The 24,116-nt window shown below is 37.0% G+C and overlaps 3 protein-coding genes and 1 non-coding gene across 4 annotated transcripts; 3 read left to right on the plus strand and 1 right to left on the minus strand.

Annotated features, from left to right (window-relative positions):
• LOC141599114 (uncharacterized) lies at nt 1-4,518 on the plus strand. The gene is made up of 7 exons (XM_074419029.1): nt 1-291; nt 1,052-1,112; nt 1,219-1,313; nt 1,401-1,434; nt 3,113-3,167; nt 3,271-3,313; nt 4,229-4,518. Exons 1-7 carry the CDS (start codon nt 100-102, stop codon nt 4,298-4,300), a joined length of 552 nt encoding a protein of 183 aa, XP_074275130.1. The 5' UTR covers nt 1-99; the 3' UTR covers nt 4,301-4,518.
• A 3,834-nt stretch (nt 4,519-8,352) lies between these two features.
• On the minus strand, nt 8,353-9,640 carry LOC141640709 (uncharacterized). Its single transcript, XM_074449395.1, has 3 exons — nt 9,167-9,640; nt 8,496-8,531; nt 8,353-8,394 (listed from the first exon to the last, which is right to left on the minus strand). Exons 1-3 carry the CDS (start codon nt 9,638-9,640, stop codon nt 8,353-8,355), a joined length of 552 nt encoding a protein of 183 aa, XP_074305496.1.
• A 2,496-nt stretch (nt 9,641-12,136) lies between these two features.
• On the plus strand, nt 12,137-22,591 carry LOC141599105 (putative serine/threonine-protein phosphatase 2A regulatory subunit B'' subunit TON2). Its single transcript, XM_074419016.1, has 13 exons — nt 12,137-12,363; nt 12,451-12,600; nt 13,486-13,577; nt 14,045-14,107; nt 15,100-15,198; nt 15,673-15,831; nt 16,250-16,321; nt 16,430-16,562; nt 18,604-18,668; nt 19,205-19,280; nt 20,100-20,201; nt 21,198-21,390; nt 22,103-22,591. The coding sequence occupies exons 1-13, from the start codon at nt 12,153-12,155 to the stop codon at nt 22,341-22,343; spliced, it is 1,656 nt and encodes a 551-aa protein (XP_074275117.1). The 5' UTR covers nt 12,137-12,152; the 3' UTR covers nt 22,344-22,591.
• Nucleotides 21,773-21,891, plus strand: LOC141622699 (small nucleolar RNA snoR104). Its single transcript, XR_012533067.1, has one exon. It is a non-coding gene; the product is annotated as a small nucleolar RNA snoR104 (small nucleolar RNA).
• Nucleotides 22,592-24,116: the final 1,525 nt, after the last annotated feature.

Consider the following 24,116-nt stretch of genomic DNA (forward strand, 5'->3'; position numbering starts at 1 on the left):
AATGTTAACACACATCCTCAAATTTTAGTGGACAAAAGCACCAAAACTATTCTCACCAACTGATTGATTACTCGGTAGGATTGATTCTAGGAAGACACGATGCAAGCCTCATTCATAGCGTTGGGGACAAACACAAACCCAATAGTATCACCTCATAATCGTCGAATACCACAAATCAAAGCCATTCAAACACCGTCACCACCCAGAACCATGGCTACTTCACCCAAGTGGGCCCAGAAAACCATCACTCTTTCTCCTCTCTCCCGTGGCTGCCACCTCATCACCCCTAAGGTCTTCCCCCCTTTTCATCTTTCATTTTTATTTTATTTTATTTTTGATTGTTGATTGAGTTTTGAAAATATTAATTAATTGTTATGTTGGTTAAATTGGGTGAATTTTACGGTATGTGTCGGGATTCGATTATAAAAACGAGCCTAAACGAGTTTCCGATCAGTGTTACTGAGCTACTGCTTGGATTATATCACTTTGACTGAGCTCGAGTCGAGCTTTGACTTAAATGATTAGAAGTTAGAACCATTTAACTGGGATTAGTCAAATCACTATTTGATGAATTCCAAGTATTGAAAATTGGGAGCTCTTATGAGATTAGGATTAGGCTCCTTAGTCAGCTTTGAGTGGTTAGTTGGACAGTGAAGTCAGTTAGAATTCCGGCATTTCCGAATTGGGCCGAGAAGCTTTGGGCCTAATTTCCCTGCCAAATGAGTATGGAAGTTTGGCGGATGTTCGGTTTTGGTATGTCGAGTTGCAATCACATGTTTCAAATTAGGGTGTTAGTGGCCTGCCCTAGTAGTGAAGCTTGGGACAAGAGCATGCAATTGCTGTTAAAATGGAGAAATTTCGATTGTACCCTTCAGCAGTTGTGTACTGAATGTTATTGGTAGTACAGCACACGCTCCGTGTTTCAGATTTAACATATTTTGTTGACCATGATCATCTAATCGTGTTGAGCAGTAAGCACAAAATAAACTAAGATATTGTGTTGGTTCTTCTGATACCATTGTTTTTAACTGTATCTGTTTGTTTTCATCAGGTATTGAAGGAAATTGGATCGGATTTGTCTGATTTCAGCTGTGGGCTTGCTCATATTTTCTGTGAGTGATCTTAGCAATGCATGTCTTTCGGAACTTAAAATGCTTCAAACTTGTACGAATTTCGCCTTGCACTCATTTGTTTGTTTTTGTGCTTGTAATATTTCAGTGCAGCATACAAGTGCTTCTCTGACCATAAATGAGAATTATGATGGTGATGTCCGAGAAGACACTGAGACATTTCTTAACAGGGTGGTCCCGGAGGTTGGCATTCATCATTTCAGCGTTTTCTTAGATTTGTCCTATTCAGCATGGGGTCTTATGTGTGTCGTTTTTTCTTTCTTTCTCCAGGGTCCTTCTGCACCTTGGCGGCATACATTGGAAGGTTGGTTTACACAGTGACCTGTTGAAAACCATCAAGTAGTCAGATATGTAGCTATTACTTGTCATGACAAAAATCAATTCATCTCTTGCCTAAGTTTTTTGCGGATGTAGACTTTTACAGCTCACTTTAGAAGTTTGCCGACACAATTGTCCTTCCAACATAACATGGCAACATGCCTCATAGACACTTCATTTTAGATCTTTAAAACACCCCCTCCCCTCCCCCACCAATAGTCATGTTTGACATTCCTTGAACTTGCGTCCGACACTTGCAGCCGAGCATGACTGCAGGAGTAACAAAGGTACCCGTAGCGTTTTCTTCTAGCAGTTACAGTAGAAAATCCCTTGGTTCAGAGTGAGAGTTCACTACTATTTGATTGTTTCTATATTCTAATATCTAATGATGAGCAATCGAACCACAGATCCTGTTTTTAGTAACATGCACTTTTATTTCGCTAGTGTTTTTTTTTTTTTTTTTTTTTTTCTTTTCCAGCGTGTTGTCACGGTCAGCCTCTCGCTGATCCAAAACATTGTGTTTTTCGGGCAGAATTGTTCGATGAGCTAAGTTATATACAAAATTTTAGAAGATTCAAAGACATTTAAGAGTTGTTTAGAAGTTAAAAATGTCTTGATCATACTAGTTATATGACTTATATCTGGAGCATTTTGGATTCGTCTAGTACATTCTAAAGACAATTAGACCATTCTAGGAAGTTTTGAAGTAGGATGAGATGTCAATAGATGAACCAATGCTTCTAAATTTGCATTCGAGTGTTTAAGAGTTCTAATCAAGCTTTCTACAAAGAGACTTGTGCTCTCTCTGACTCTCTCAACTTCAACCTTCGTCCTACTAGATTAGATATGAAGAGTGAGTGAGAGTGCCTATTGAGGAGCAAACAAATGTGTATGCGAGCATAATCTTAGCTCGTTGATGCATACACTTGAGGGGCTCGAATTTGAGCCAACATTGTGTGACTTATTCATGACATATTGTTGACGGGTAGCGCATGGGACACCACTTGCTTGTGCAGTTGTGCGTGTCTAGAGAAGTTCGTACCGTGACATTGTGCTTATTTTTAGACTCACTAAATTTATTGCGCTTTTATTTTTGAAGTAGCGCTCATTGAAATCAATTCTTAACACAATTTCGGTCATCTCTACCCTCTCCCCAATAGCAGGGGTAAGACTGCGTACTTCCGATCCCCCACCCCACCTTTTACAGAAGCCCGTGGGGCACTAGTGTGATGTAGCTGTTTTGCTTGGTTTTAGCTGAGCCCTTTTTTGTTAATTTGGGATCTTTGGTATTCTGTATAATGGTTCCTATGCTAATCATATCAGTAATTTCATCTGGAATTGTTTCCTGCTCCTAGAATTTTGGACTGACGAATAAAGGCAATGTCTATGTGTGAGAGACAGAGAGGTCGGAGGGAGGGTTGGATAAGATATTAGCAAGCTGACAGTCAGCTTAAGTTAACCTTTAATCTTGATGATAGTGGTGTGGTCAGAATTTTTTCGGGGAAGTATGAACAATAACGCTCATAATAATATTGCCATTTGTTTTCCTCAAAAGAAAAAAATATTGCCATTTGTGAGTGTTCTTATTTAAAAAAGAGATTTTTCAGCTTTTATCTACTGATGCTGAATTGTAGATATTTGTTCGTTTTATCGTGTTTTTGCAGGACATGATGACATGCCAGCGCATATCAAGTCATCAATGTTTGGTTGCTCACTTACGTAATTACCTTAAGACTTTACCTTGAGTTTCTTTGCTGTATTTTTCTTGATGTTGATGTCAATTTTTGCACTTTCCTTAATCTTATTCTTAATTCTTGTTTAGGATTCCCATAAGTAATGGAAAGCTCAACATGGGAACCTGGCAGGTAACTATCATAACTTTGTTTTTGTACTCTTCTGCTGCAACTTGTAATTCTAGCACTGTTTGCATTAATATTAGAACTTTTCAGTGAGGGTAAGCTAATTGTTCCTTAAGATTTTTTTGGGGGTCATGTAGTACTTCTATATTAGCCATAAAATTGGTGGCGACAACGTATTTTAGGTGATTGGATGTTGGGGTTTCAAATGTGCTACATGAATCAGCCTCTTCGAAAGGCCTGGTACATGGGTGACTGCTTTTCCAAAGTGCTACCTACACGACTCATTTATACGGAGTATGAGTTTTACAAACTTTGCTTGGGTAATGATCACGACATCTAGAGGATTTTGTAAAATTGACCCTTTTCTGGAGAGTATGTACTTGTTAGCTATAGTCGTGAAGGTTAATCATATTAATTTTTCTGCTGATCTGATGTTTGTCAAGACTCGAGTGCAAAGTGAAAGCTATGGAAATCTCCTTTTACGGAAGTTGAGTCTTATACTCATATGGAATCAATTTTTCGTGTAACATAGTGATATAAAAGGCCGCTTGAGTGAGTTGTTTTGGTTAATTATTTTTGGCTTGTGTTCCAAAGTTCCAATAGTCAATAAACCTAGCTACAATAAATTGATGTAGTACTAGGTCAATGTAATTCAACATGCTCCTGGATGTGGCTTATTCATCGAAATGGAGGGAGGTATGTTCATTATGATTATGGATATTCCGAAAACAACCTTTGGACTGATTTGAACACTAGGGGAAAAGGCTGTGTGCGTCAGTCCCTTTACCCGCTACAAATGAGAGCTTTTGTGACCATAGGGTAATGTTCAGTAGGTTTTGTATCTTTAGAGATTTCTAAGTCTTCATTTTTTTTTATCATCCTTAATCAGATATATTTCCTGAATTTGTTATTGTGAAACAGGGTATATGGCTATGTGAGCACCGTGATTATCCCACTCCACGCAAAGTGGTTGTTACACTCAATGGGATATAATTGCTTCACGTTCGAACCTTTAAATCCTGCTGCCTAGCATTTGTATAACGGTGGCATCTTGTGTTTCTCTTGGTGAAACATGTATAGTGACTTTTATGGATGGTAGTAGTCCAGGCATAGTTTGGTCACTCAGTGACTTTGTTCTGAATCTAAAACTTCCTGTATTGTGTTTGACTGAAGTGAAGATACATAAGCTCTTGGGAGTCTTGGCTTACAAATCGATCAGACTGATTGGCCCCTGGCTTAATTTTTAGGGTTGCTAAATATCGGGGTATTTTTGCTTACATTATATACCCCCCTCATCGTTTTGCATGCTCTCTAGGTTCACTGGATATATCATGTTATCGCACCCCCTACAAAAAGATTTTATTAATACTAGACGAGTAATGTCCTAACATCAATATCTAGCGATTCTGGAAAAAAATATCATCTTGGATACCAAGCTTGGGACCAATCACCATACTAATAAGACTTCCCGGATCACATAAAGATTCTCCAAGCAGATTTAGCAAGGAGGGCTTGATTAAAGCAACCAATATTGCGAAGACTAAGGCCCTGTTCTTTTGGACTTAATTTCAGTTCAGTTCAGTTCAGCTCGATTCAGTTCGATTCGATTCAGTTCAGTTTAATTCAATTCAATTCAGTTCAGTTCAGTTCAACTATATTATTGTAATTATTATTAGTATTGTAATTATTATTACTATCGTTGTCGTCGTCGTCTGGTTCTTTGAAAAATATATAAATAGACAGCAGTGTGTAATAACGAAATTTTTAGTTCAGAAATAGGAGTCATGATAAAATAAAAATAAAAATTATTAATGTCAATACATCAAATGCTTGCAATTGTGAAAAATGTTTAGATTCAACGCAAATTACAAAATTTAGTTATTCGGATCATCTACTTCCATATGTTCTTCTTCGTTGTCATTTTGCGACACTCCATCTTCATGCTCTTCGGGATTGTTATCTTTCCAAATAGCTTTAGCTATATCCATTCTCACTTTAGACATAAGGCTCATTCGATTTTTATCATCCAAATTTGTATCTGTTCTCCCAATAACTGCATCATGTTGTACAATTGGGATACCAAGCTTATGCATTCGTATGAAATTATGAAGTGTGAAACATGAAACGATAATTGACATCTGATACTTTGGTAAGATCTGGGCCATAGTTTTCAGCACCTTCCACCTTTTCTTCAATTGACCAAACGCACATTCAACTTTCATTCTTAATGAAGAATGTCGGTAATTGAAATGTTCTAACATTCCTATAGGTGGTCCGTGCTTAAATTAGGCAAATGGGATCGACGTTGGGATCGCAAATAGAGAGAGATATCCAATAGTATTAAGATATCCGGAGTCCACCAAATAGTACTTACCTACAAAGTAAAATAAAAATTGCGTGAGAATCGCAAAATAATGAGCTATAAACAAATAAAGAAAATTAGTTAATACTTACCTTCAGGTGGATGAGGAAAAACATATTTTGAGGCAGTTAGAGAATCTCGCCATACTGTAAGATCATGGGCACTCCCTTCCCAACCCACGTTGATAAATGTAAAAATCCTATCAAATGAACAACAACCCAACACATTCCAAGTCTTACGACCATTGCGATTTCGAAATGGTGTACTAGTACGATCACTAATAATTGCTTCTATATGCATTCCATCTATGGCACCAATAGCATCCTAAATAATAGTAGTAATAGAGATGTTAAAACTCAAAGACATAAGGTAGTAAAAAAAAATATAAAAAAATAGCTAAATGCACGAGGTACAATATTACCTTGAAATAAGGCCAATAAAGTGAGTTATTTTCTACCTCCGGAGGCACCTCAAGTAGATCGCGGTGTGGTCTAATGATATCATGTGACAATATAACCAAGGCATCCAACACTTTTTTAAAATACACACATATTGTAGATATGAAATGCTTGAATCTATCAGCAACATCACGATAGGAAGAGCCTTTGGTCAATATGTATAAACAAATTCCTATTTGTTCGTCCACTTTTATATACTTACCATCAACTAACAAATTCCTTTCAATCATCAAATCTACAAGTTGTAGAAACATTACCCGATCAAGTCGTAGTTGTTCAAAACATGATGTAGCGTTTTCATTCAACAACCTGTGAATGTATTCAGTTCCACTTTCCCCTCTTTCTCTTCTAGGCCGCCTACTTGATTATGTTCGTTGTATACTAGCATCACTTGGTACAAGTGATCTTCGCAATTATTCTAATGCAATAATTATAGATGCACGTCTAACATTATCCATTCTACACTAGAATAATTAAAACACAATTATATCAAGTTCAATTATTTTGATATTAAAGTTCAAATATCTTAACCACAAAGTTCAAACATATGAAAATGAAAAGTTCAAACACCTGAAAATGAAAGGTTCAAACACACAAACTTGAAACTACAAAGTGCTTCTAAAACAAACTAGTAAAGGCGAGCGAACAAGGGATCTACGTCCATCACTCTTAGATAGATCCACTTTTGATTATCATTTTTAAGGGATAGGAATATCTTGGCACGTGTTTCATCACTTAAATATCTGACAGCGGAGACAAAGTACGCGTCACCCGATTCTTCTGCAACTTTCATTCTAGTCAATTCATCACTAACCATCTCAATTTGTAGAAGGTCGCTTACTTGAAGAACCAACACCAGTTCCGGACAATAGTGCGATAACTCTATCAAAACTAGTTTCCCTTCTCTTACGTTCTTCTGGACTAATGGGTTCTTCAACCTTTCGTTTACGCGAGGTTCCCACAAAAACTTTTTGGTCAACTAAAGTTGGTGGAGCTTTATGCTCATCATCAAACATGGTTTCTTTAAATTTTTCATCACCTGAAACTTCATTGTCTTGAGATGTTTCATCATTAGTAAGATCCTCAATTTGCCTACTCAAGTAAGATGGCCCTTTTGCCATTGCCGGAGAAAAACAGCCACCCACCCCATGCGCAAATTTTCCATCTAATAGTTTGCTCATTTCATCAATATTAGCCAATTCTCCTCTGATTATTTTTAGCCCATACTTTCCATTCCGCTGTATAAAATAAATTATAACTTAAATTTAGATTTAACTAATAATATAGCAAATTGGAGGTAATTTTAAGATGAGTTAATAATAATTTACCTCTATGAATGCGTTATATCTCTCCAAAGACTTCTCATCTACAGCAACTTTTTTAGTAATAGGATTGAATGATATGCCAGATAAACCTTGCAATTCCTCCCAACCCTTGTATCTTTCTTTCAAATCTGAATAATGATTTTGCACTTGTTTTCCAGTCACATTACATTCTTTTTGTGCATTAAATTTCTTGGCAATGTTTCCCCAATTAAATTTGCTAACTCCTCTGTTTTTCTCCTCATTTAGAATGTTGAGCAAAATTCTTGAATTTTCATCGGGCCAAGAAGTTCTTCCCATTACATTACTTTCAAATAAATCGACACAAATTCATTAAAATATTATCGATACGAAGATTATATATAAAAGGCATTGTATTGTGGAAATGATGTGCAGGCAAACAAATGATGAAGCAGCTAAGAGTGTACAAGCCCCTAGTCCCTCTCCTGCTCAGTACTGTACTTAAAGAGTTCACTGCTAATTTTGTATGAATTCGGAATTCTTGTTTTGCCATTCTCAAGCCGATGAATTCAATTGACATCGAACAAGGCAAATTCATTAAAAATAAAAACTAATTTAAGCAAACTAGGCTGCTCTAAGTTTAGTCCAGACAACTATAGTCCTCAAGGAAGAGATTCAGCCAAATGACCGATTAAATTCACGGTATAATTTCATTGCACTTGGACTTTCTCGCCTGTAAGAATATTTTATTTACACCCACAATTATATACACCTTGAATATATAACATGAATTTTTATTTTGAAATATTATAATGATAAACAAATATTATTTGAGAAAATTATTTATTTGGTTATCACGTATCATTTCGGACTACGACTCTTGTGCGGTTCGCCGATTCATATAAGAAAACAAGCCAGGAAAGCTACCGCCCTAGTATGATTTCAGATCGCAGATCGGAAAACAAAAAACAAAATTCGAAAATGCTACATGTACACAGACAAACATACAACCAATGTCTCAGGCTATGCACATTCATTGGTAATGCCCTGTTAGAGAAATAAATCCATCTAGTCATACCGCATACCGGAAGTCCCATGGCTTTCTGCCCTAAAACTAAAAACTACAGTATTTATCAAAAAAATAAATGGACACATACTGTAGAGTCTGAAACAATGAAAGTTGATTAATGAAATTCATTAAAATATTATCGATACGAAGATTATTTATCACGTTTTAATATTACAATTGCAAAACAAAAGCAATAAATAAAAACAAACCCATTAAAAAAAATATGTGAATTCAATCAAGGCACAAAAGAATAAAAGGGTAATACATAATTAGTGAATACCTTCAAAAGATTGGTTGTTGCGTCAAGGTAGGATTTTTTTTATGAACAAGTTCTAAGGGGAAAGCAGGTTGAAGGCGCATTATTTGTTAAGAGAAATTTTTGAGTAATACGTAGGTTTTTTTTTTTATTTTGGCTCAGTCCAGTTCAGGTCCATTAAATTCAGTTCAGTTCAGTTCAGTTCAGGTCCATTAAGTTCAGTTCAGTTCAGGTTCATTAAGTTCAGTTCAGTTCAGTTCAGTTCAGTTCAGTTCAGACGGATTCAGTCCAAAAGGACAGGGCCTAAGGCCCCCTTCTCCCACATGCCTACTAAGAAAGTCTTTACTACACCAATGAATAGACTTATTAGTTCTAGTTCCACTCCACCAAAAATGCACCATCAAGGACTGAAGTTTTGATGTTACACTTACCGGTATGCGAAATACCGATAGAGAGAAAAAGGATAGTGAAGAGAGAACAGAACGAATAAGAGTCAGTTTACCAGCCGAAGAAAGAAGAGTATTATTCCAGGAGGATAGCCTTCGCTTAGTTTTTCCGACAAGAAATTTAAATAGCTCCCTCTTAGAAGACCCAATACTTGTTGGTAAGCCAAGATAGTTACCAAGATCATGCTTAAGAGTAAATTTAAAGTCAGTCAAGCACTTTTTGACCATCATGAGTGAGCAATTTGGACTGAAAAGAATAGAGGACTTATCTTTATTAGGGCATTGTCCAGAGGCAACACAATATTCATCGATAAGGTTCATAAGAAAGTCCATATCTCCATAGTCACCACGTAAGAAGAAGAGTGAATCATCTGCAAACAGTAAGTGGGAGATTTCCGGATCGTTCTTACATATCTTAATGCCCTTAATGAGATTACTATCCTGGGCATAGAGAATCATTTGGGATAGGACTTCCGTACACAGCGCGATTTTTTTTTTTTGTAAAAACTAAAATAGAAGTTGGGCAAAATTCCAATATCAAATTGCATTAGGGAGCAGTCAAGCATACTCTTTCACTCCACAAACAATTCATTCATATTTTACTAGTATAGATCCCGCTGTCACGTCCTTATTTATTTGAATGCGGAAAAGACATGTGCCACTCGACCAAACCAACGCTATTTGGGCAAGTCAGGCAATCCTTCACGAACAAGTATCACTACAGAAATAATATTGAAGAAACGATATAATACGAAACTAATAAAGTGCGGAATAATCGTAGAATATCGATAAATAAAATGTATTATTATTGAGAATGAGAAATATAATTACAAGAGTTTCTATACATAAACATTGTAGAGGAAAAAGGATTTTGTGGGAAGAAAAGATTGTGGGAAATGAAGGCCAAATGCCTTCTTATATAGGGGAGGGAAATGGCGGTTGAGAGCGAAGGGGTGCGAGAGACACCCCTTGGTGGTTTTGGTGGGAGGAACCAAGGAAAAGGGGCCTTGGTGTCCCTTGGGGTTGGCGGGAAGAAAAGGGAAGGAGGAACCATTGGTTCCTCTTCCAAAATGGCGCCAAAATGGAGGTGTCTAGGGGGCTGTATGTGTGATTGTGAGAGGAAAGGATAAGGATGAATGTGAGTGTAATACATCACTACCCATGTGCCTCTCATGTGCCGCCTCCTCTAGCTAGGGTGGACTAGGGGTGGACTAGGTAGTGAGCTGCCCTAGTGACCCCCGAGTACTTGTGAGCTGACTTCCACTCCCCGTGAGCTCAGTGAACTTGAGTGAGCTAGTCGTGAGCTGAGTGAGCTAGCGTTGAGCTGCGTATAGTTGCCTTGAGCTTGCTTGAGCGTGCTTTGAGCTTCGATTTGTGTTTGTATGTGGATGTTGAGCTGCCCGAGCGTTGCTAGGCCATGATGCTTGCTCAAATAACCTCAGAATGGCTAAGAAAAAAGTGGCGGGTGACACCGCGCAGTAAATGCGTGGCATTTATAGAATATTTACATTTCTCATTCAAATTTATACCTTAACTTTTTCATATTTCACCTTATTATATTTTGATATGAGAAAAAAAACTAAAAAAATTGAGTATGTCATGAAATTTGTATTTTAATGAATTTTTTTTATCACAAAGTTAAGGGTTTCATTTTATTACTTTCGTTAAATCATCTTAATGATTTTTTTTTTTTCACGAAGCTAATAATATTAGTTTATATTTTTGTTTTATAGAGTGCAAGTATGCATCAAGTCATTTTCAAAGAAAGATTAGCAATTTGTATTTTATAATTTTATACCACTTTTATTTTATTTTGATTAAAACATTCTAATTGAGAATTTAATGAAAAAAAGTATACATTAAAGAAAAGATAATAGTTTGGAAAAAGATCTTATTATTTTCCTTCTATAAATAGATGGAGTTTGGAGGGAAAAATTTGATAAGTTTTATTCTCTTAGTATATAGAGATTATAGTAATGATTGACGGTATACTTATTTTTGGCAGTGATTGAGGATTTTATACTTATTTTTTGACAATCAATTTTTACGTTATTTTTGGGCAAGAGTTGATATGATCTACATTTAGTCAATAGTAAAATAGAAGGGGCATTATACATATTTTTTGGCACTCATTTTTTACGTTAGACTTGTCCTATAGTAGAATACAAAAATTAAAAGCCCAAATCGAAGTTAATATTTTAGGCGGGAAAAAACATAAAATCACCTATTCATTTAGTAAATAGGGGATTGTCGGTCATTCTAATTCACGGTTGATTTCGTGTTCCCCTCCCTCGAAAACCTTATAAATTCTCCATTTTTCAAGCCTTCTAATCAAGCTCCGATAGTAATAGAAAACTCTTCTTATATCATACATCCGAAGCAAAACAGAGTACTACTCACAAGTCACAATTCCAATAATAACAAAGTACAATCCAAACAACATAATACTCCAAAATAAGGTATTTAATTGGATAGGATGCCTGATGATTTTATATATTAGTATTTAATAATTTCAACACTCAAATTGATTCGAGTAATAAACAACTTAAAAGTGACATAGGAAATGCCCTACTTAACTGGATATATCGACTTGACAAGCAACAATAAAATATGTTTTTTGTTTCATCACAGGTAGTGTTTTTTTCTTTTAAATTTTTTTTTACAAGTTTGTTGCTTGATTAAAATTTGGGAGAAATGACAAAATACTACTGAGTATTATGAAAATAAACAAAGTTTACTAGAGAAAATGCTTATAAACATTGAAAATGCAATAAATCTTGTTTTTTTCGGCTGAAATGAGCTAAACTGAAGAAGGTACCTTGAACTCAATGCTGCGAAAGTAACAATAAATTTGAAATGAGCTGAAAAGAAATGATTTAAGTTAGAGAACCGAACCTAATATAACTAAAGTTAAATTGAAATGGGATGAAATTAAACGGCTACTACCTTAAGTTATCAAGTTAGACCTCGTATGATCGCATCTCGTTTTCACTCCTTGGAACATATACTCTCTTTGAGTACCATCTCCCTCCCCCAAATTAATTGCACGACAAAAACCACCAAAACCCTAAAAATCAAACAAAACATTCAATCAACCAAACAACTAGATCCAGATAATCGTCACATTCATCCCAATACCCATATTTTTCGTCCGAATCCAACCTACAAACCTATTAACTCAGGTAACAATCTTCATTTTCGATTTCAATTTCAATTTCAATTTCAAATTTTATCGATCAATTGATTGAAAATGTGATCATATTCTACAGAGATGCACGGAGAAGGTGGTTCCAGCGATGGTGAAAGCCAAGAACCCTCAACTCAAAGGAAGATCCCACCTGCTTCATCCATGTTGTGGGTCCGCAATCTTCGTCGTTATATCGGATCTGGTGCCGGTCTCGGCTCCGAAGCTTTGATGGGTTTGTACATTCTTCTCATCTTCACCCCCCTTTCAATTTCCCACTTTTTTTTTTTTCACCTGAGTATTAGTTATTCTATGAAATTTAGGACGCAATTTTCATTGTGTCATCTCGAAACAACCTCTTCTCGTCATTGCGTGGTTAACTGTAGAGGCAAGACTGCATACATTCGACCCCTTATCCTATAATTTTCCGGCGGCCTTAAGGAACTGGGATAATGCTGTTGTGTGAATAACTGAGCAATAACAATGTACTTTTGTATTTCGCGAGTTTGAATGGGATAGCAAACTCTAGCTATGGATCTGTTTTTTTGTTAATTTTTAGTATTGCGTAGGCATAATTATGTAGCTTTCAGTTAGGAAAGTGGAAGTTTTATAGGATTAATCTCCATGGAAAGGGAGTAACTAATTCAATTCTGCTAGAGAAAGCCAACTGTTTTGCGAAAAAGAAAGTGATTGCTTAGGGAATTATATCAACAACAACATCAAAGCCTTAATCCCAAAATGGTTTGGGGTCGGCTGACATGAATCATCCTTTAGAACCGTCCATAGGTGAACGCACACCTCAAAAAGCGAATAGAAAAGGGAAAATGAAAAACGAAAGGGGGAGCGAAAATGTAATGAAAAACAAAAGAAAGTGATTGCTTAGGGAATTATATCAATGTCTTTAATACTGGTACGAGAGTGATGTATTCTCTCATCTCGGGTTTGAATAATTGAATATGTGCAATGTGTTTAGGGACTGGGCTTGTCATTATTTTGGATTATGAGGTTGTTGGTGATTGATCTTTTTACATGTAGCTATTGATGGTAGTTTTTAGGTACGATTCCATGAAGTTCGCTGGAGACTCTTTGCTTATCGGTTAATTACTCGTGTTTTTTTTAGAGCTTGAAACAAAGAGAATCTTACTTGATATATTCAAGGAGAAGCAACAAAAGAGTGCTGAAGCTGGCTCTATACCAAGCTTCTACAAAAAGGTAGGTTAACTAACTGTATTAGAATTTAGAAATTCTTGTATAATGTATGTTGCCAACAATAGTATCTTTTGTTATCAAAAAGTTAAAATTGCGAACTGTACTATGTAAAAATAATGGTTACTTCTGAGTTTAGCGAGTTATTTTCAAAGGTCATGTGACATGTTTTGAGTTGTCCCTCGCTATGATACAATTCATGTAGACAAGTTTCGAGTTGCTATAAGTGGAAGGGCCAGCTTGTCTTTCCTTCTGTCCTTAGCTGGAGACTGTTGTTGCAAATAGCAATTAAACTTGATAATTTTATCTGCTTTGTTGTTCTCTACAGCAACATTACCCAATGCCTCAAAAGACTTCCATATATGTCGGGGTGGGGTGGTGTTGTGGGGGTGTGATGTAATAGATCACACAAACGTAAGCGTAACAATAATCTTGCTGGGTTTTCTTACGATTCTGTCATAACTCATGAGCAGAAACCAGAGGACGGATCTATCAGTTATAGAGTACAGAGGCTGGCAAAATATCGATTTCTCAAGGTACATGATTATTTCTCTCTTAGATAACTGGTTTTTGTTACAATGTTATGTGATAGGTTTTAAAAGGTCTGACACGCCAGGTCTTCTCTTGAGCTTTTGTAATGAGATACATTATGACTGCTTTGTTGGTGGGGTGGTTGTGCGTCATGGTATATAACATCGTATTTGATTGCAAGAAATGCAAATGTTGTGAAATGAAGAGGATGGAGGGAGTAGTAAACACCACTAGTTATGTTTATTCTGCAACACTTGAAAGATTTGATTTGCAAGAAAAATGAGTGTTTGGTTTGTCGTCTCAATGAATGTACAAGGAGTTTCTCAGATATCCTTAGATAGAATTGACGAAGTTCTTGAATGGGTGTTTATGATGAGCCTGTGGGCTGTGGCTACTGTTGCTGCTAATGGTGATGAGATTTTACATAGCCTGTCACACTGGTGAAGCGTTGATAGATTTCCTATGGAAGAAAGTACCAGAATAAAGGGCAGCTTAGATCCTTGACATGATGAACGTTCATTGCACTGATCTTGATCCTATATAGGCTATATTCTTATGCAAAAGTAGCTAGGACCCGTTGTCTGAACGTCTTCTTCAAAAATTTAAGAACAAGGACAATTGTAGGTTCCCTGGCCGTAAGAAAAGCTCTCAATGGACATTTTTGTCTCGTTAGAATTTCATTCGTTTTTGGTGTTTTCCCCTTCCCTTCCACTATTTGAGGATCGCTTCTCCTTACATTTTGCTCTCTCATTTCACTCTCTTCCACTAAATTATTCTTAGTGTTTGGAATAATGGCTTAAGATTGTGTCAGTGAGCCTTTCAGGCTTTCAGCAGTAGCTTTGATTCTTGATGTACGTTTCTGTAATTTGTTACTCTATTTCTTAAATGTTTTGGTTAAATTTTGTTTCAAGATTTTTTGGTCGTTGAATATCGATTAGCATGTTATTGAATTCGTTTTTCTACTAATTAGTTGCAATGTGCATTCCCATTGTGGCAGAAACAATCAGATCTTTTGCTTAATGCTGATGATTTGGATGCTATGTGGGTTTGCTTGAGAGAAAATTGCGTGATTGATGATGCCACTGGTGCTGAAAAGGTTATTCTTATTCTGATTTGTTATTCTTTTTTGTATCTCTCCTTACCGCTTTTTTTTTTTATTTTTTTTTATTTTTTATTTTTTATTTTTTTTAAATTTTAAAAGCGGGCTTAATAACTCCATGTAATTTTGTTATACGATCTCTATTATATGAACATAACATGGGTTTTTTGAATTTCTCTGTGGTCGCTACTGAAATTTTGGCAAATTTAATCTTTCTACCCTTTTCAATTTTGCCCTTGCAAGATAAAGTTAAATACTATGCTGTTAATGTTTTGTAATTACTGAGGAATGAAATTAGTTAAGACAGTTCTCTATCTTAGGTCTATTTCTTCCTGCATAGTACTCCATATCGTTTGGTATTACTTTGCATTATTTTGCTAACTTATCTCATCTAGCATAGCCTGGCTTCCATGTTTTCTTCATTCAAGCATATAATCTTGCATTTCTGAATTATGGATTCTAAAACTGCAGATGAACTATGAAGACTTCTGTCATATTGCTTCAGTATGCACAGAACAAATTGGCCCTAAATGCCGGCGTTTCTTTAGTCCATCTAATTTCATGAAGTTTGAGAAAGACGACCAGGGAAGAATTGCCATTCTCCCGTTCTATCTTTATGTGATGCGAACGGTATGTTCAGCCGTATTCTTTTTTAGTTTTGGCAGTTTTTTTTAACCTTTTGACAGTTCAACAGATATATGATGTAGATGGTCAGGCGGTCAGCTGATTGATCAGTCAATATATCTTGCCCCTCTTTTTTGCAGTATGGAAGTGTCTCATCACTTGTCTATATTCTACATAAAAGGATGTAAATCATGAAAACCAGATTCATATTATAATCAATTCGAATTCATATACTGACGCGCGTTTCGCTCAAATAGAGCATAATTTGGTAAAATTATTACTCTGTAATTCGGAATTGTGAATCGTTTCGCAATTCAATAGCTAACTAAGCAAGTCTGGTTACCCTGGATGTAATTGTAGATTACCCTTCTCGGTGTCCCATCTATTGATGGTTTTCGTTCTAATAATGGTTTATGTTACGTAGGTTTCACTTACACAAGCAAGAATTGATATGAGTGAGCTTGATGAAGATTCTGATGGCTTTCTTCAACCCCATGTATGTCTCCCTCTTTATGCACTTTACTTATGTCATGCTTAGCAGCTTTAGAAATGAAAAGTGACGCGTTTTAAGATGTTCCACCTATGCTCATTATCTATTCTACAGGAAATGGAAGCTTACATCAGAGGCCTTATACCTAATTTGGCACAATTGCGTGATATGCCATCTGCTTTTGTACAAATGTATTGCCGGATTGCTGCTCACAAATTCTTTTTCTTTTGTGACCCACACAGACGAGGTTAGTCCTGCTCTTTAATTGTAATGTCCTGGTGTGTAACCTGAACATGGAAATTTTGTCCTAAGTGGAGAGTTAAGCTAACAATAAGTTCCCAAACTAAGTAAAAACTTAGCGATGAGGTCCTAAGATTTGGAAGTTTAGCTACATTCTGTGCATCTGTTTCACAGCTTTCACCGTCAAACTTGTTTGATGTGAACTATCTGCATGGCAGAGAAATAATTGCTATGTATTTGAACACAGTTCTGGATAAAATCTTAGCTAATAGCGTGGCTTGTTAACATGTTACACACTGTATCATTCAGGTAGGGTGATGTTTGGATTTTCAAGCAGACCTATTTTTTAGATGCCATAAAAATAGTTACTCCGGCGTGTCACGTGTTGACATGACACCACACTGTGTCCGATACACCTGAATGTGACACCGGCGTTGTACTGCGTGAAGCTCCATTAGAGGTCTTACCTGGATTGTTGCTTTTGTCGATTGAAGGAGAAAGATGGTAGCGGCATCACCCTTTTTTATCGCCGGCCAAGAGGAGGAAGATGAATAGATAGAAAGGGGAGAGAAGTAGTGAACATATATAACTCTTGCGGCTACCCTAAGAAGTTAGATAAATTAAGGATTTTCATTTACAAGGGGGTTATTGGTCTTTTGAGTCACGTGGCAAGTGGCAGGATTTACTCAAAACGTGCCACCTTCTCACTATTTATTGTTTTATCGGGCCTATTGAAAAAAAAAAGAAATGCTCCATCTTTTGTAGTCTCCTTAAGAAAAGGGAAAAAGAAACCAAACAAACTTCTAGAAGCTGGTTCTTTTCGGAAAACAATTTCCATTTGTACACACTTTTGAGATGCCGTGTCGTCTCCATCACTCTGGCCCGTAAAGTTGGTTAAGATACTTGTTTGACCATATCGTCCTATCATCAAAATTTCATGCTTGCGTGTCCGACACGACACTGTGTGGAGAGTCGGAGTAACATAGATCACAGTTTAAGTTTTAAGTTATATACGTGGTACAATTTAGGCTATTGATATCTGGACATCTTGAGCTCTGCTAATGTATGGATACTTATCTAAGTCAATGTCAGTCTAATGTGTCGTTCTACAGAGGTAAAATGCGAAGTCGGTTATTGTTCCTCATTCTCTTTAGACGCTTTGGGTAATTGTGTGTTACCATGGAAGACCGTCTAACCTTGTAATTGACTCATCCTTTGTGACAAAAAGGTGTGTGTCTGTGTGGGTTTGTTTTTGGGGAGAGGAGCGGGTTTCACGCTAAGGGCGGGGCTGATGGAGTGGGTTCAGCCGTTCAGGGAGGTTGGTGTTTGTTTGGGGAGAGATTTAAATGGAGCATTCAGGAGGAGAGGGCAATAAGGCTGGAAATATAATTCGTCTAATTTTTGTTTCTGGTGCTAGCCAACCTTGGTGGTGAGGTCTGCAAGATAGCTAGCGTAGCGGAAATTTCTGGTGTTGTAGGCTGTAGGAGAGAGAGTGGGGGAATATTGTAATTGTGAGCTGTTAAGGTTTTGGAAGGGAGATATTTCGGTAACGAGGTATTTATGGGAACTGGGAAGGGTATTTGGATAGTTTAAACATTTTAGTGTGGTCCGGCCGTCTGGCTAAAAGTTACGCTCTAAAAGTCTCCTAATAATAAATTATAAGTAGTGTAAATTTTAATGGTGGAGTTGACTTAAGTTTGGAGAAAATGCTACTTTATACTAGTAACAGTTTAAACTGTTCTTGGTTATATTCTAGTTTAGGTCCCCATATAATGCTCTAATCTTAGTCTACATGAAATTTGTGAAAACCCATGTGCACTTAAGTGAATACTTTCTGGAACAATAACAGCTATTTAAAACGTTGCATTTCCAGGTTTAGCGAATCATTATGCTGGACAGTTTGACGAGATTGAAGTCTCCATTGCCCCCCCTCTCTTCTTATTCGCCTCTGTTTTCTAGTTTTCTAATAATGTACAGTAGATAATAATAAAAAGAATGTCAAAAGGTCATATATTAGGACCCTTAAATTTATCATTTGTTCTGTGTAGGGAAGGCCTGCATAAAGAAAGTGCTGTTAAGTAACTGTTTGCAGGAGCTGATGGAACTACATCAGGTAGTAATTTGTTCTTTGCAGCCGTAAAATCAAAGTTCACTGCTTCGATTTTCTTGTTGCTACCAGTTTGATCTTTGGAGCTGCATAAATTTCTGGTGTATAACTCTAATTGACTTCCTCCTTTAACTTCAGTAAATATCATAAACAGAGATAGGGACTTTTCCATTTCCATTGGGGAAAGGCTCGCGATTCTAGCAAAATGGCTCAATAAACTTATTGCACTTCCTATATTGTGATGTAGTATTCAGTTGATGCAATTACTGATGGCATTTATTTATCTTTTATTATTTTATTATTGGTCGATGAGATATCTCTATGTTGAACATAGTACTGTTGTGCTTATCCTATCTTTTTTGTCTCGCCATAGGCGGGAGCTATGAGGCTCTAGGGTACTGATGTTGATAAACAAAGATAGTGAACAGCCATTAAAGTCGCATAGGCCCGTTGAACCAATGCATCATTTCGCTAGTTGTTCGTGTCAATGTTCTTTTTTTGAATTTTTTCTAAATATAGTTTAATCTTCACTTCCGTTTCAGGAAAGCGAGGAAGAAGTCACTGATACCGAACAAGCAGAGAATTGGTTCTCTTTGACTTCTGCGCAGCGCATTTGCGGTAAGCGTTTAGTCAAAATATATTGTCCATTGTTCTTTCAACTTGTTTCAAATTATCTGTTATGCTTTATTAAGACTTCTGATAGCCTGCTTTGGATCCTTTAGTTCCAGTTAACCAATTATAACAGCAATCATTACCTAACAAGCGAATTTTTAAAGTTCGACCAACTTAGATTGTGGCATGTTTCAAAAATTGTACCCTTTTGACAAAGTTCGACCAAGGAAAAGGATACAAATTTTGGTTTCTTAGAATTTAACTATGCATTTAACTATGCAATAATGCAACAACAACGAGCCTTAGTTCCAAAATGATTCGGGGTTGGCAAATGATGTATGATTTAGAAACTTGAAATTGTTGCGTATATTTCTGCAATGACTTTTAGGCTCTTACTGTTCTCTTTGCTTATTGTACGTGCCTTAGTTCCAAAATGATTTGGGGTTGGCAAATGATGTATGATTTAGAACTTTAATTTGTTATATCTTTGCAATGACTTTAGTCTCTTACTGTCCTCTTTGCTTTTTGTACATTCTGACAAAGTAAACCAAGCTTAAGCGGTCATGCCAACATCCGCTCCTCTCCCATAAGTAGAGCAAGTCCCAACTCCCAACGGAGATGCCTGATTTTTTAGGCTATATATATCTCAAAGACCCTCATTGTGATTCCTGACTGACATTTCTTCTATTGCCTGATTATTTTTGGACATAACCTTCGTTTCCTGGGATATTTTTCAAAAATATCTGAAGGCATATTGTTGTTTCCTCTTAATAGAGTGTGCATGTGTCTTTCGAATCTGACATTGTACTGTTTTGGATTTCGAAGATATGTTTCTGGCACTTGACAAAGATATGAATGGGACCTTGAGCAAGCAAGAACTTCGTGAATACGCAGACGGAACTCTGACAGATATATTTATTGAGAGGGGTATGCAACTAATCTTTTTGGCTTCTGTGGTATGTTGTGACTTAGAAAAAAAAAATTAAATTTGCATTCTCTATCATATTTAAAATCTGCTTTTATTTCATGACACTGAGGATATGTGGCTACTTTGTTGTTGCTCAATTGGATGATTGTAACACTTAAGTTGTGAAGGTTCATGGAGTGGTGTATGGTGGTAAATCAGTTTGCAATTGTTCAAGACCTGGAACATAATTTTTGTAGCAGCTAACTCATGTTTCCAAAAACAAGAAGCCATAAAAGCAACATGGCACGACATTATTTACTTTGTAGGTGAAAACAATATGGTTGAAATGTTATTGGTGATACTTACCAAGGTCCTTGAATATTCGTCGACATATTTTACTTTTTTGAGATGTACAGTATCTTCTTCATGGGAGCCTTGGCGCACCGGTTAAGGTGTTGCTTTGTGACCGTGAGGTCACAGGTTCAAGTCCTTGGAGTGGCCTCTTGCCAAAATGGCAAGGGAAGGCTTGCCCCAATTACACCCTTGTGGTGGGACCCTTCCACGGACCCTCGCCTAGCGGGGATGGCATCGTGCACCGGGCTGCCCCTTTACAGTATCTTCTTCATGTAGCATAAATTGCTTTAGACATACATATACAGAACCATTAAACCACTGTCTGGCCAAAAAATTAAACTTATATATCTTAGTTATTCGATGGGGGCAGTATCAGAAAATACATTCGTATTTCGTACAAAAACTTCTAGCTTATTTGCTTCTGTCTCATCGAACATCTGGAGTCATACAAAAATCTACTTTAATCTTGACGACATGGGTTCAAATTTGTTACAACTTACACACCAGTGTTACTTGATGAAATATCAATTACCGAAAAACATAAATTTTGCTCTGCTGACCTGATTACGTTTTAGTATTAACTAGTTTTGGTTCCTGTAGTGTTTGATGAGCATGTTTTTGGTTCCTGTGATGTTTGATGAGCATTGTTTTGGTTCCTGTAGTGTTTGATGAACATGTACGACGTGGAAAAAGTGGAGGAGCAAAAACTCGGGAGATGGATTTTGAAAGCTTCCTGGACTTTGTTCTTGCCCTTGAAAACAAAGACACTCCTGAAGGATTGACTTATCTATTCAAATGTCTAGATCTTCATGGAAGAGGTTTCTTAACAACAGCTGATGTCCACACGCTTTTTAGGTACATTTTCTGCTGCATGACTCTTGCAACAAAACCTTTCTATGACTTTCTTATTGACGCTTTTTTGTATTAACTATATTTCTCCCCTCCCTCTCCCACTGATTCGTGTTATCTGACCTCAAATGAATATGGATTTAATGTTGCTGTTGTTGTAATGAGACGGAGTCTTCACGTCTTGTTTTCAGTTCTTATTTCCACATGGCACTTCCAAGCTTTTGTCAAGTTTGGAGTTAACTATTCTGACGACAGTTGTCTTCTCTAAAATGTTCCAAATTTTTAATGATGAGAGCTGGTGACAATACATTGGATTTTAGTGCCCTGGTCCTTTTTAAAGTTTTCTTTTACTAATCACATTGCAATCATAATAAATGGAAGAAAAGAAGGGTATGATCTGTGAGTCTGAGATGTTACCCGATACAATCTTCCTACAAAAAAGTTCTGTAATTTCCTACTCGCAGTTGTGAAGTAATATCTGTGGGTCTCAAACTGACAGATACAATTGACTATCTCTATCCATGCTCTTGAACTTCCTACTCCTATTTGGTGACCATATTAAAGTTTTATACTCGAAATTTCCTCTTTTTCGTGTCATTTGTGTTTATTGGTTCTCTTCGAGGAGGAGAGTGTTCAGCTCAGAAGAAAGAGTTGGCTAGTCAATTATTGTCTTAATTTAGTCAACAAGCTGAATGTAATGTCTGGTATAATGCATCAGGGATGTACACCAGAAGTGGATAGAGGGAGGAAACTATGAATTATGCATTGAAGATGTGAGGGATGAAATATGGGATATGGTGAAGCCTGTTGATCCTTTACAAATAACATTGCAAGATCTACTCTCATGCAAACAAGGTGGCACTGTCGCCAGCATGCTTATCGATGTTCGTGGGTTTTGGGCACATGACAATCGAGAAAATCTTCTCCAAGAAGAAGAGGAGCCCGAGGAAGAGGGTTGAGTCAACATCTTCAGCGAGAACTATGTGCTTTATTGTATGTATCGAACTTGGTCTCTTTAATTCTTGTATGTATGTATACTTGAAGATTGGGGGCATGTATGTACTGTTTGATGATAGGTTTGACAATGGTGTATGAATTATAGTAGTAGTAGTTAATTTCTCACTATGCCAAGACATGACTCCGAACTAAAGAGAAAACTACAAGAAGGAGATACATGGTAAATGTTAATATCACTCTTGTTCGAGATCGTCTGTGGCTATGTTAGGAAACATTAAAACTGAGAAGGGGGTTCCCTCGTAAGTAATTGTGGTGTCGATTGCTCTAGTTTACTTCCACTTTACTTACTTTGTAGGTGTTCCTTTGTTTATTGTGGTTGTGTGTGAGTCGGTCTCCCTACACCTTGTTGTTCAATTTTTGTAGTGAGCATGCTTCCACCCCTAGTAGAGAGAACCCCAACAGGGGACATGCTGCCCAATCAGCATCCACTAGGAAGTACAAGGTGGGAGCACTGAAATTGGTAGAGAGGATATGCACTGCCAAAATATCCAGCTCATGGAGGGACCACTTGCCTAAATTAGGCTTTAGCTTATTTTCCAAGCAAACTTAGACTATAAATAGATTACTATTCTGAGAATAAAGGGCATGAAATGAATGTTTCTTTCCTTTTTTTTTTTTTTTTTTTTTTTTGAGGGGAAAGATCGATTTCATTAATCAAAAGCCATACGGCATCTACAACAGACGTCAAACAAGACAAAATACAATATCGTTGAAATCAAATAAAAACCATCTTTCACGAAACAAAGATCTCTAATTAGATTATAATACGCTTCTGCAAGCCCTCTAAACCGCCGTTTCTTCACACAGCCTTCCGCGAGGGGATCTTTGGATCTGTTGGAGTTTTGAGAAAGATGAGTTTTTTCTGATCTAACCTCTTGTATCCGACGCACCGACATCAGCTGCAACACCATAGGAGAAAACTTGACCGCGTCGATTTCCGCCTAGATCTACGGCTCCCATATTGGGAGATAAAATCCACATAATGTGGGAACAGACCCACCATAAGGGGACAAAACTCTCCAACAGGGAGAGGACAAAATAAGAACACAAAAATCTACATCTAAAAGGAAGCACCAGAACGAGAAGAAAACGAGATCGACAATAAAAAACATGAAAAGAAAAAACGGAACTGCCACCGCCGATCCAACCGTCACTACCACCAAAGCCAACGACTAGCCCTCTCATTCAACTCTCAACCACCAATAAAGAACCAAATCAAGAGAAGCCCACAAAAAAATCAAAAAAAGAAGCAACAGGTGGGCTAAAAGTGATTTAAAACGAAAATTATTGGTGGTTTAGAGATGAATCGCCGGAGATCGGCCTTGGGGAGGCCCAATCACCGGCGTTAGAAAGGACTAGCATATACCAGTCCACTGCATTTCTTTGTAATTTGAAGCCTATCAATCTTAACATAACAAACTCATATGTCAACGAGCTGAAGTATAATTGTTATAACGACAAGTGTATACAGGATGCATATACTGTCAATACCGATTCTCAAGTTTTATTTTTACCCCAAAGTCGCCATCTACAATGACTCGATAAAGACTCCTCATGAGTCATGCAACGTGTTAGGGATAAAAAATACACTTTTTATCAAAGGCGACGTGGCAACACACGAATGGACAAGACAAAAGTAAGAGGATTGATGACGTGGCACCTTCCCATTGGTTGAAGGAAAGATAAGGAATTAATGAGGTGGCATGATGAGGGCC

This window comes from Silene latifolia, chromosome 1, assembly GCF_048544455.1.
Source record: "Silene latifolia isolate original U9 population chromosome 1, ASM4854445v1, whole genome shotgun sequence".
Taxonomy (NCBI): Eukaryota; Viridiplantae; Streptophyta; class Magnoliopsida; order Caryophyllales; family Caryophyllaceae; genus Silene; species Silene latifolia.